This window comes from Delphinapterus leucas, chromosome X (assembly GCF_059928025.1).
Source record: "Delphinapterus leucas isolate spDelLeu-1000000601 "Yukka" chromosome X, BTC_Dleu_Yukka2, whole genome shotgun sequence".
Taxonomy (NCBI): Eukaryota; Metazoa; Chordata; class Mammalia; order Artiodactyla; family Monodontidae; genus Delphinapterus; species Delphinapterus leucas.
Genome location: NC_143150.1, coordinates 119,340,490 through 119,354,588, shown reverse-complemented (window position 1 = coordinate 119,354,588; position 14,099 = coordinate 119,340,490). Strand labels below are relative to the sequence as shown.

General features: G+C 40.6%; 1 protein-coding gene across 1 annotated transcript in view; it reads left to right on the top strand.

Annotated features, from left to right (window-relative positions):
- Window positions 1–14,099, top strand: part of TXLNG (taxilin gamma) — a 53,418-nt gene that overhangs the window by 20,656 nt on the left and 18,663 nt on the right. Inside the window, exons 2-3 of the mRNA XM_022562676.3 lie at window positions 7,375–7,678; window positions 10,225–10,316. Coding sequence (XP_022418384.1) covers window positions 7,375–7,678; window positions 10,225–10,316 — 396 coding nt within the window. The remainder of the gene's footprint in view (window positions 1–7,374; window positions 7,679–10,224; window positions 10,317–14,099) is intronic.

Sequence of the window (14,099 nt, the reverse complement as noted above, 5' to 3'; positions counted from 1 at the left end):
CAGGCAGTGAGAGCACAGAGTCCTAACCACTGAGCCTCCAGGGAATTCCCAAATTCATCTGTTTCTAGATGTATTTCCTCCCAATACTTTGTGTGTCTGTGTATATATACATAATACATGGTGCGTACTATTTTGTAATTTCTTTTTATATATAATACTTCGGGAACATCTCTCCCCGTTATCAAATAGACTTCTGTAAGACGGCTTGGTCAGGACAAGAGTGTTTGTACGGTAGACAAAGGTGACTCATGAAGCAGTACATCGTTGTGGTTAAGAGCGTGGACTCGGAAATTAGTTGGCCAGGGTTCAGATCTTTGCTGGGCAGTTTACTGACTTTGACCTTCAACTAGGTACTTAACTTTACCACGCCACCGTTTGCTCACATGTAAAATAGAGATAATAATGATAACTGTCTCTTGACATTATTGTGAGGATTAAATTAGTGAGTATAGGAAAGTGCTTACAGTAGTGCCTGGCTATAGTATTTGCTGTATAAGTGTTAGCTGTTGCTGCTGTTGTTTATCCAAGAGAGTGTACCCAAGCAAAGGCGTCCAGAATGGGTGTCAAAGAGGGCAGAGTAGGAAGTTGTATTGGCCATGTGATAGAGAATTCTCTGCTTAAGGAGTTGAAGGCTGAGAAATCATTTACAATTTAAATAAAGTTATTGGCCCTAAGAATTTGCTTCATATCAAATGGTCCAGTGCGGAACCTCAAGTGGGGAAAATTGGGGCCTACTATATCAAGAGTATTTGTAGACTAGGGTTGGAATCAAGCCCAGCTCTAACTGGGCTTATTCATAAACAAAAAGATTTTGTAGAGCCAGAGTAAGTCTTTCATTAGCAAATGTGAAGAATAAATCAAACTTAACTGTACAGGAGAGAAGGGAAATGTAATACTGTCCTGCTTCTAATGATAAAATAATAATAGTGGTGTTTTTCTCAATAGATACTTCCCATGGCTTGTTTTAAGCAGCCATTTTGGCTCCTCGTGTTTTCCACTCAGTTGGCACTTGAGCACCTTTTATGCATAAGCTGCCGCTATCTAGGAGGATGTACATACCAAATAAGTGATAATGTAATATGTGTGGCAGGAATTTCAAGGTGAAAGGAGTGTCTGGAAAGACAAAAAAGAAGTAGTGTTAGCTAAAGATAATGATGAAATAAAATTAGAAGGATAACGTTAGATATGATGGTTGTGCACTATACAGATTAATTTAACATCCTTATTTATGCTCAGTGCCACCGGCTATTTTTAAACTTATTTATTTATTTTTGGCTGCATTGGGTCTTCATTGCTGCGCGCGGGCTTTCTCTACTTGTGGTGAGCGGGCTTCTCATTGTGGTGGCTTCTCTTGTTGCGGAGCACGGGCTTTAGGCACGCAGGCTTCAGTAGTTGTGGTACACAGGTTCAGTAGTTGTGGCTCACAGGCTCTAGAACGCAGGCTCAGTAGTTGTGGCACATGGGCTTCGTTGCTCCACAGCATGTGGGATCTTCCTGGACCAGGGCTCGAACCCGTGTCCCCTGTGTTGGCAGGCGGATTCTTAACCCCTGTGCCACCAGGGAAGCCTGCCACCAGCTATTATTTTAAGTTAGGTGAACATTTTGGCCTTTCTAACCTGTCTTTTTTCTGTCTCTGGTAGTTGTAATTGACCTATATGCCTTTAATCTGAAAGCCAGCATAACTTGCAGTTAAATCACCTATGGCATTTTGAAATAGGTGAATAAATATACTGTGAATTTTCTCCAAAATTGAGAGAATGAAGGAGAGTCATAAGAGAAAATATTTGCAAATCGTACCTCTGATAAAGGACTTGTATCCAGTGTCTATAAAGAACTCTTACAACTCAATAATAAAATAACAAATAACCCAAATTTAAAAATGGGCAAAGGATCTGGATAAACATCTCTCCAGAGGAAGTATACAAATGGTCAATAAGCACATGAAAATGTTCTCAGCATCACTGGTCATTAAGTTAGATACCTTCACACCAACTATGATGGCTATAATGGAAAGGACAGACAATAACAAGTGTTGATGAAGATGTGGAGAAATTGGAACCCTCACCCACTGCTGGTGAGAATGTAAAATGGTGCAATCGATTAGAAAAAGTGTGGTAGGTTCTCAAAGGGTTATACATAAAGTGACCATATGACCCAGCAGTTCCACTCCTAGGTATATACCCTGGAGAAATGTAAACAGATGTCCCCACAAAGATTTGTACATTTATGTTCATAGCAAAATTATTTATAATAGCCAAAGTTGAAAATAATCATAATAGCCAAAATTGAAAATAATCTAAATGTCCATCTACTGATGAATGGATAAACAAAATATGGTCTGTCCATACAGTGGAATATTATTTGGTAATAAAAAGAAATTAAGTACTGATACATGCTACCATGTGGAGGAACCTTGAAATCATTATGCTGTGTGAAAGAAGCTAGACACAAAAGGTCACATATTGTATGATTCCATTTATATGAAATGTTCAGGATAACCACATCTATAGAGACAGAAAGCACATTAATTGCCTAGGGCTGGGAGTTTTGGGCGGATTAGGGGTTTATAGCTGGAAAGGGTACTGAGTTTCATTTCGAGGTGACCAAAGTATTCTAAAATAGATTGTGGTGATAGTTGCACAACTTTGTGAATACACTAAAAACCAGTGAATTGGATGGTATGTGAATTATATCTCAATAAAGGTGTTATGAAAAATCACTAATTGAACTGGGAAACTAGAAATAACCAATGCCAATCCTCAGGTAGGCTTCTCAATAAAATTGATCTTAGGAGAGGCCTTGGGTTTTCTTGGTGAAAATTATTTATGCTCCTGCTTCTTCCAACAAATTGCTTGCTCATTATATTTTTGATATTGCTTGACACCATGTTTTCTGGTATTTTGTGAGTTTTATTATCATTATGCTTCTGAGAAATTCTTTCTTAGAGATAAGCAATCTTCCATTTTAATTATCTTTTAACAGACTTTCATCAGTGTTTAAAGCCAGCATTGTGGTTTTGTAGCCCTATTCTTAATATTGGGCTAATGGTTTTCAGGGAATCGGTTTAAAAATTATTTTTTAAAAATTGGGGGGACTTCCCTGGTGGCGCAGTGGTTAAGAATCCGTCTGCCAATGCAGGGGACACGGGTTCGAGCCCTGGTCTGGGAAGATTCCACATGCCGCAGAGCACCTAAGCCCGTGTGCCACAACTACCGAGCCTGCGCTCTAGAGAGCCCACGAGCCACAACTACTGAGCCCACGCACCAAGAGCCTGTGCTCCGCAACAAGAGAAGCCACCGCAATGAGAAGCTCACACACCGCAACGAAGAGTAGCCCCTGCTCGCCACAACTAGAGAATGCCCACACACAGAAGCAAAGACCCAACGCAGTCAAAAATAAAAATTAATTAATTAATTTTTAAAAAGTTGGGGAAGATGGTATTAATAGCACTGGGTTGGGTTTTTTTTTTTTTTTTTTTTTTTTTGCGGTACGCGGGCCTCTCACTGTTGTGGCCTCTCCCGCTGCGGAGCACAGGCTCCGGATGCGCAGGCTCAGCGGCCATGTCTCACGGGCCCAGCCACTCCGCGGCATGTGGGATCCTCCCGGACCGGGGCACGAACCCGTGTCCCCTGCATCGGCAGGCGGACTCTCAACCACTGCGCCACCAGGGAAGCCCTGGGTTGGTTTTTTTTTTCTTCTTCTCAGTATTGCTTTTGCATAAAGGATCTCTGTTAACATTATCCATCTGCCCAACTAGTATATGACAGTTTAATATTTGGTATAAAATAGAGGTGGGACTAGTAGTTCTGTGTATAATGTAGCATTAAAATGATCACTTGGCAGGAATTCCCTGGTGGTCCAGTGGTTAGGACTCTGCACTTTCACTGCCGAGGGCCCGGGTTCAGTCCCTGGTCGGGGAACTGAGATTCTGTAAGCCAAAAAAAAAAAAAAAATCACTTTGCGTTTGGCTTGATATTAATACTTCTGTATGTTATTTGGGCCTATCAAGGACTTTAAGAAGTTTCTGCAGTAATGAAATTTAACAAAAGACATTTCCTAAATCCTTGGTAATTTTTTGTAGACCTAATATCTCTGGATTACATTTGAGAAATACTGCTTTATGGACTGCATTACGTATGGAAGAGAATTTTTTGGAAAGAATTTGAGTGTAGCATCAAACCATAACTCTAAACAACGCATTTCTCCTTAATGCATTAATTTTTTTAAGAAAAAGTGTAACAGGCACATTTTTTAAAAAGTAGTATCAGAAAAGAATGCATCTCTAATCTCTCTCCCCAGAGGAAAATATTTCTGTTTTGGTTCTTCATAATGCTGGAATAATATATAAATTACAACTTTTAAAATAAACCTTATTGAAGTAAAACATACATTCAGAAAAGTATCCAAATCATAAAGGTTTAGGCTTAATGAATTTTCACAAAGTGAACATCTACGTTACCCCACCTAGATCAAGAAACAGACTATTACCGAGCACCCCAGAAGGCCCCACCCCCAGCGGTGAACACAATCTTGATTTCTAGCACCATTGATTAGTTTTGCTTGTTTCTGAACTTTATATGTAAATGGTTTCCTGTAGTATGTTTTCTTCTGGCACCTTCCTCACAAAATTTTATGAGACTCCTCCCTGTTGCTGCATCTAGCAGTACTTAGTTCTCACTGCTGGATGGTATGAACACACCACAATGCATCCATTCTTCTGTTGATAGAAACTTGGGTTGATTTCATTCGGGGGCAATTACAAATAGTGTGGTTTTAAACATTCTTGGCCTTTGGCTGCACATCTGTACATACTAGGGTAAAATCCTAGGGGTAGAATTAACTGGATTGGAAGGTAGCCATATTGCAAAAGGTTTTAAAAGTGGCTGCACCAGTTTGTTCTTGCAAAAGCACAGTACTTGATTTATCAACGTTGGACTATAAAAGATGCGGATTTAGTTCCCTTAACCTCTCCATACTCTGCTACTTTGATACTTTAAATTATCTTCATTTCTTCAGCTGGATACTGTTGTAACTTGAAAAAATAAATCTCTCTTTTCCTGTTAACTTTGTAGAGTAGCTTTTGTCCACTTGTAATAAGAGAAAGGTATTAGCCACCTCCCCATCAGTTATGTTATTCAAAAAAGGAAGAGGCCCTCTTTCACGCAGAGAGGAAATATACAGAATTTAAGTTTGTGCCCCATCATATGACCAAGTAGTGTCAACCAGGGGAAAAACACACACCACCCCATAAGTAAATGGGTTAACAGTATGATAGAAGAGAGGGGAAGTTTAAAGTACTGATGGAGAATAAAATAGTAGAATGAAGCTGTCTGTCCCATGCCTGCTGTCTGTATTTGTTAGGGCAGGGGTAGCTGTTTAAAACCTAATTCTCACAATGTCTGTGGCTTTATAAGAAAGAAAGGTATTCTCTTTCTCATCTCATAGCCCAGTGTGGGTGTTCTTAGTAAGACGGATGGCTTTCCTTGTATAGGTATGTGAGCTTTAGGGGTGCAGGCTGCTTTCATCTTGTGGCTCTGCCATCTCTTGGGGTCTTGGAGACCTCTGCGTCCAGCCAGAGTGGGAAAGAGATGGAGGAGAGAGAATGTGTGCTTCTAAAAAAAGTTTTGTTGCAGAAGGAAAAGTCATTCCTTGGGCTCACATTTTATTGGTGGCAACTTTGCATGGGAGTCCCGGCCAGATGAAAGGGGCTGGGAAGTGTCGGCCGGTCTGAGCACTTGGCCACCAGTCCCGGCTCCACAGGATTGTGGAGGAGCCTGGGTTTCTGCTGGACAGCCAGTGAGCCATCTCTGCTGTACTGTGTCCTAGAGGCTAAGACCAGAATAATTAACATTGTTAACTTGGGATAATTTCATGTCTTTTAAGATGCTAATTATTTTAAGTGGTGAATTTTTATAAGGAAATATGTTTATTTTTTATTGGCTAGGGCACTAACACAACTTGATACTTTTTTTTTTTGAAACAAGTTTAGATGTACAACTAAATGGCATTTCTTGCTTCCTTTGGTACCACTGAGTTCTGTGATTTGTTTTAACTTTAATTTCCTTTCTTTTTTTAATTTTTATTTTTATTGGAGTATAGTTGATTTACAATGTTGTGTTAGTTTCTGCTGTATAGCAAAGTGAATCAGTTATACATATGCATATGTCCACCTTTTTTAGATTCTTTTCCCATATAGGTCATTACAGAGTATTGAGTAGAGTTCCCTGTGCTATACAGTAGGTCCTTATTAGTTATCTGTTTTATATATAGTAGTGTGTATATGTCAATCCCAACCTCCCAGTTTATCCTTCCCCCCCTTACCCCCATGGTAACCGTAAGTTTTCTACATCTGTGAGTCTATTTCTGTTTTGTAAATAAGTTCATTTATACCATTTAAAAATTTATTTATTTATTTATTTATTTTGTGGTACGCGGGCCTCTCACTGTCGTGGCCTCTCCCGTTGCAGAGTACAGGCTCCGGACGCACAGGCCCAGCGGCCATGGCTCATGGGCCCAGCCGCTCCGCGGCATGTGGGATCTTCCCGGACCGGGGCACGGACCCGTGTCCCCTGCATCGGCAGGCGGACTCTCAACCACTGCGCCACCAGGGAAGCCCTGTACCATTTTTTTAGATTCTACATATAAACGATATCATATGATATTTGTCTTTCTCTTTCTGACTTACTTTACTCAGTATGATAATCTCTTGGTCCATCTATGTTGCTGCAAATGGCATTTCATTCTTTTTTATGGCTGAGTAGTATTCCATTGTATATATGTAGCACATCTTCTTTTATCCATTCCTCTGTTGATGGACATTTAGGTTGCTTCCATGTCCTGGCTATTGTCAGTAGTGCTGCAGTGCATGTATCTTTTTGAATTATGGTTTTCTCAGGGTATATGCCCAGTAGTGGGATTGCTGGATCATATGGTAGTTCTATTTTTAGTTTTTTAAGGGACCTCCATACTGTTCTCCATATTGGCTGTATCAATTTACATTCCCACCAACAGTGCAAGAGGGTTCCCTTTTCTCCACACCCTCTCCAGCATTTATTGTTTGTAGATTTTTTGCTGATGGCCATTCTGACTGGTGTGAGGTAATACCTCATTGTAGTTTTGATTTGCATTTCTCTGATAATTAGTGATATTAAGCATCTTTTCGTGTGTTTTTTGGCCATCTTAACTTTAATTTTCTTATTTACAGTGAGGTCACCTTTCAGTGAAACTTAGAAATTACCATGTTTACACCGGTTTTACAAACGACTAAGAAAGGAAAAAGCTGTCAACCTGTGGTGTGTGATGGATTGTAAACATTGATTACATTTAATTTAACCCCCCTTCCCATCTTTTTTTCTCCTCTCCCCTTCCCTCTAGTTTGTGATTGGCACAATGGAAGAAGCTGGAATGTGCGGGCTAGGGGTGAAAACGGATATGTTGCATAACTCCCAGTCCAATGATATTCTTCAGCATCAAGGCTCACACTGTGGTGGCACAAGTAACAAGCATTCCTTGGAAGAGGATGCACACAGTGACTTTATCACGAAGGGCAGGAGTTTGGTGAGCCCAGAGTACTGCACACGAGAGTCAAGGGAGGAAATTCCTGGGCGAGAGGCTCGAACAGATCCCCCTGATGGTCAGCAAGATTCAGAGTGCGACAGGAACAAAGACAAAACCTTAGGTAACAACCTCAGCTTGGGGGTTGCATGTTTCACACGTTGCTCCTTTGAGTTGTATTGTCCGCAGCACAGGTGATGATGAACATGGCCAGCGTCGGGGGCGATGTTGCTCAGCTGACACATCTGTTGTCTTTAGTGGGGCAGGCAGCCTGTCTGCTGCAGTGACATGCTGGGGGGCCCGAGACAGCAGAGGAGGAGGTTACTTCTCTCTCAGTAGTCAAGAATGGGCTTTCGGGAAAAAAATCTGGGGCCAATTTGACAGGAGTAGTCCCCACCCCCAGCTTCACCATGAGGCTTGCAGGATCTTAGTTCCCTGACCAGGGGTTGAACCCATGCCCTTGGCAGTGAAAGCGCGGAGTCCTAACTACTGGACCACCAGGGAAGTCCCAGACGGAAGTAGTATTTGATTTGCCTTCTTTGCATCTTTAATGTAGTCTGACCAAAATTTACTGTGAAAACCGTATATTTATTTGATCATTTTATTTTAAACCTAGTCACAAAACTTTAGAGACGATATAACGTTGGGTGAAGTTCAAGAAGTGGGTTAAGACTGGTTTTCAAGGGTATGTTTTCTTCTGCTGTGTTTGAGATTCAGGATGAAGAATGCGGTATGGTAAATCTCATTAGGAAATCTGAATTCCCCTTTTATTTTAAGCTTACTGGTTGCCCCTACGTTTTTTATACTTATTCTACCTGAGATTAACAGTGTTTAAATTTGTTTGGTTTTCTATATGCTGAGTTGGAGTGATCCTTCGTATTATACCCATTTTCTGTTAACTTGGCAAACTTAAAATTATTTTTCATATTTCTATAAATTTTTAATTCCTTATGAACAAGACAAATTTCTTCAGTATTAGCAGCCCCAGTTAAATGTGTAAAAGCAGGAGTCTTAAAAAGTTACACATAATGTTACCATGCGACCCTGCAGTTCTACATCTAGTTATATTCCCAAGAGGGTTGAAAACGTGTCCACACAAAAACGTGTCCAGGAGTGCTCAAGGCGGCATTATTCATGATAGCTGTAAAGTCCAAACAACACAGTTACCCATCAGCTGTGAGTGGATAAACAAAATGTGGTCTGTCTGTACATGGAATATTATTCAGTGGTAGAAAGGAATGAAGTCTTCATACATTGTGGGTGAAGCTTTAAACTATTATGCTAAGTAAAAGAAACCAGACACAAAAGACCGCAAATTATATGATTCCACTTAATATGCAGTGTCTAGAATTGGCAAATCCATGGAAACAGGAAGTAGAGTAGTGGCTGCCAGGGACCTGGAGGAGGGAGCCTGGGGAGTGACCGCTCATGGGCATGGGGTTTCTGAAATTAGACAGTGGTGATAGTTGTATGACTTAGTGATTATACTCAACTGTACACTTTAAAAGGGTGAATTTTATGGTATGTGAGTTGTATCTCAGAAGAAACCAGGTAGAGTGTGAGTTTTAAAATCTTCATAAAAATTGCAAGTTACCTTACTGTTATTTCTAATCATATTCAATAATCATATTTTGTCATCTCTCTTAAAATTCTTATTGGCCTTGGGCCAAACGAGAGGGGATTTGTTGCTAAAATTTTCTGTGGTTGGAAAAGGATTCTGTTTTGAAGTTAGCCTGCTTGCTTGTTTTCCTCATAGCAATCTGAACACCATATACCAAAGTCAGAGTCATTTTCACTTTTATTTTTTTTTTCTCGCCATGCTGCACAGCGTGCGGGATCTTAGTTCCCCAACCAGGGATTGAACCCGTGCCCCCTGCAGTGGAAGCATGGAGTCTTAACCACTGGACCACCAGGGAATTGCCATCACATATGTATTTTTAATGAAATACTCTTCATGAAGAGTGAACGTTTAAAAAAATAAAAATGGTACCTACCACCCAGCTGAAGAAATAAAACTTATCACTTATTTTAAAACACCATTTGTTCCATCCTGTCTCAGTCACCTGCTTCTCACTGCCAGAGTCCTTAAAATACTGTTCAGCTCTTTTTCCCAAGGGAAGTGCCATCTTGACATCCTTCTTCTTCTTTTTTTTTTTTACACTAAATTTGGTTAACACACAGAATATGCTTACTAAGTCATCAGAAGTTATTTAAATTGCTCAAAGGAAAAGATCTGTGTCACCAGTGATAATGAGCGTCTTAGATAGGCGGAGAGTGCCACCCGAAATTGCCTTTGAACTTCCTTCTATATTCGTACTTGGTTAGGAGGAAGCATATAAAAATATTCTGCCCTTTGTAACTTGCCCTTTGTCTTAACCTGAAAATCAGTGTAAGCAAGGGAATTTTTAAGCCTTCAGCAAGAGTTCTTTTCACAAATAGCTCACAGTGTTAGTGAGTGAAGAAATTTGGGGTGGAGATGGGGAGGAAGGGGTGCCTGCTGATCCAGATTTTAAAAATAGCTTTCTTAATTTAGCTAGTAAATCTCTTATTTCTAGTTGTAGGCATAAATTATTTTACTCTGGATGTCAGAACATAGGAAGTGTTATTTAGAATTTACAGGTTGATCTCATTCTTCTTCTGGGACTTATTTCTTATCTTGTTAATCATCAGGAAAAGAAGTCTTATTATTGATGCAAGCCCTAAACACCCTTTCAACTCCAGAAGAAAAGCTGGCAGCTCTCTGTAAGAAATATGCCGATCTTGTGAGTATTAAATCAAGGGAGTGAGGTCCATATAAAGTATAGCAAAATGTGTATGTGCTTGATAAGCATTTTAAAATATGATGTAGCTTTTGATGTAGCTTTACATGTAAAATTATACTTTACTCCAGAATTGAAGAGGAGAATCTGATTTCTTGGGGCTTTTTGTTGCTTGTATGACTTCATTTTGTAAGGTGTTACATATATAGAGCATTATAATGCTAAAGATACAGCATAGGTTTTCTAAAACTCAGTCTTGTGTTGCTTTAAATGCCAGTCAGTTGGAGTGTAGTGGTTCCTGTAGTTAACTTTTCCCAAGGGAATTCTAGAGATAAAGGCTCTAACCATTGTGACTGAAATTGTGAGTTAGGTGAAGTAGTCTACTAAAACAATACTGTGTCTCAGGAAGTATTTATTTAGTATCTAATATGTGCCAGGCATTCCTTTTTCCATCTTCCAAAGAAATTAACCTCATTTGTTCTGTGCCTGAGTTATTTCAAGTAGCATTAATTCTCTTTGTCAAATTATGAAAGCAGTCTCAATATGGAAACACTGCTGTCCTCTTTAAGTTGAAGAGTGGGGAAGCCATTGAACCGTTTTAAATAAGGGTTGTGGGAAGCTTTTAGAATGAATGGTTCTAATATGCTAAGTTAATGTCTTTTGTGAAATACTTAGGTGAATTATCATGGACAATGTTTATGCATTTTCGTCTGTTGTTAAAGCAGTTATTCCGTGTCGTAAACGCTAATTTTTATCAGTGACCAGCTTTGAAAATGAATAATTACTCAATTACAGTTATATTTTCCTTCAGTTTACAAAGGGGTCCATGAATACCCCCACTTAGCTGGCGTTCATCAGTCTGGCACCAGGACACCCCGTGCATCAATGAAAATAGCCTAGAACAGTCACAAATACAAAGATGGCAGAAAACACAAGGTCAGATTGTTGGCTTCAGGAAAGGAACACTTCCATTGGCTGTGGAAGACAGTCCCTATTGGTTCCATCCACATGAAGAGAATCATGTGAGAAGTGGTAGAAAAAGAAGACAAAAACAAAAAAGGGAAAAGAAAAAAAATGGAGAAAAGAGTAAAAGAAAAAAAAGCAGTGTAGCAGGTTAGCTACTTGACCCAGTGTTGTTGGGACAACAGCAGACAGTCACACGTGGATTAGGAGAAGAAAGGGCAGATGGTGGCCTAGAGCAGTCCTTAGACTCGCACAGATGCTGGGACTTCTGTTGTTCAAAGGCACGTTGTGATTCACTGTGTCTGGGGCCTGAGAGTCTGCATTTTAACAAGTTCCCAGGTGAGGTTGATGATGATACTCTTACCCCTTGGATCACACTTTTTAAGCAGCAAGGCTCTAGGGCGTTTTGTTTGTGGCCTTTGTTTTGTGTGTGTGGGGGGAGGGGAGGGTATGGTTAATTCTTTTAAAGCACCAGTAATCATCGCTACATTCATTTTAGGATGTGACACGTTGAAGACTTGCTTAGTGAGCAACCTCTCTTTGATTTAGATTTGTGCTGAGCATATGAAGGACGAAACGTGTACTGTTTTCAGAAAATGTTATAAAGCTTTGTTTCTTGAAACAACACTCATTTCTTTTAAAAGGTAGAGCATATAGGTTATATAGCAGTGAGACTGTCAAGGCAGTAGGCTTTTCCTGAGGATTATTCGGAAAACTCCCCTTTTGCCATCACTGTCCTCTGTCCTTTTGGTGACAGCATCGTCTGACATCACTGGTGCTTGTGGCTCAGGTAGGAAAGTCCTGTAGAGCAGCTGGAGGGGTGCCTGCGCTGTGATGGGGATTGTCCTCTGGGGAGATCTTGTGGCTGCCACGTTCACCAGATAACATGGGTTTATGAAATTGTCACATTTCACTTGCTAAATGTGGATCCCATTAGGCCTGTAACATGGTCCTTAAGTACGTAGTGGTGCTGTTCTTTCCCATTCCTTAGTTTGTGTAGATTATTATAGTGTAATAATAAATCTTGATTTTCTGGTTGGGTAGGTGTATCTTCTCTTCATCAGAAGTATCTTGGCTGTTCTTGACTCTTTACTCTCTATAAAATTTTAGATTCAACTTATTAGTTCCATGGGAAGAAAACACCCCTTGGGGATTTTGAGGAGCATTTTATGGAATCTATAGTTGCATTTAGGGGAGAATTATACAATCCTTAAGAAATTAATGGAGCTTAAAAAGTGGATATCCTTATGGGGGAAAAAATGAATTTAGATCCTTGAACACCATATACAGGGATTAAGGACTTAAATGAAAATTTTAGGTATCATTTAGCTTTATTTAAATATATTAATAGGTGAATATTTTTCCAAACTTGAATTAAAAGAAGGATTTCTTATGACACAAAAAGCACTACCAGAGAAAAGATTTCAGAAATTGGCTGTATTGAAATTAAGACTTTCTATTCATCGAACGACATTTTAAAAGAAAGTGAGAAGACACATTACAAACTGGGGAGAACATATTTCCAACAAACATATTTCCAACAAATAATAACCAGTAGAAGATTCAATGTGAGGAATATCTAAGGAACACCTACAAATGAATACAAAAAGGACAATTAACCCAATGGAAAACTGGGCAAGAGATGTGTAAGAGGCATTTCATAGAAGTGGAGAAACATCAAGATTCGAAGATATCTTAACATAAACGTAAACACAAGGGATGTTCGATCTTATGAATACAGGGAAATGCAACTCAAGACCATAGCAACATGCTATTTTATGTCCAGTGTAAGTGGCATAAAGGAAGAATTGTGATCGTATGAAGTTTTTGGAGAAGTGCATCTACATGATTTCTTATAAATTGCTGGTGTGAGAGTAAATGTGCCGGCCACTCTGGAAAACAGTGTTCCATTGTCATGTGCAACAGAACATTTATTTATTGATTGATTGATTGCGGTACGTGGGCCTCTCACTGTTGTGGCCTCTCCCGTTGCGGAGCACAGGCTCTGGACGTGCAGGCCCAGTGGCCATGGCTCACGGGCCCAGCCGCTCCGCGGCATGTGGGATCTTCCCGGACTGGGGCACGAACCCGTGTCCCCTGCACTGGCAGGCGGACTCTCAACCACTGCGCCACCAGGGAAGCCCGCAACAGAACATTTAGAAATCACTTCCCCACAACCCTAGTTCTAGGTTTGCACTCAGGATAAATTCTTGCATGGTGTATACCAGGAAGCCCATGTGTGAGAATATGCGAATTGTTGTGAGTACCTGGAAACAACTCAATTGCCTATTGACAAGAGACTGGGTCAACAAAGTGTGTTGTGTGCTGCATATTTTTATTTTATTTTATAAAATATTTATTGGCTGCATCAAGTCTTAGTTGTGGCCTGCGGGATCTTTCGTTGCAGCACGTGGGCCCTCTAGTGCGGCACACAGGCTCATTTTAGTTGTGGCGTGCAGGCTTAGTTGCCCTGCGGCATGTGGGATCTTAGTTCCCCAACCAGGGATCGAACCCACGTCGCCTGCATTGGAAGGCAGATTCTTAACCACTGGACCACCAGGGAAGTCCCTGCATAGTTTTTACTTTTTTTTTTTTTGCGGTACACGGGCCTCTCACTGTTGTGGCCTCTCCCGTTGCGGAGCACAGGCTCCGGACGCGCAGGCTCAGCAGCCGTGGCTCACGGGCCTAGCCGCTCCGTGGCATGTGGGATCTTCCCGGACCAGGGCACGAACCCGTGTCCCCTGCATCGGCAGGTGGACTCTCAACCACTGCGCCACCAGGGAAGCCCCTTGCATAGTTTTTAAAAAGTGAAATAGCATACAA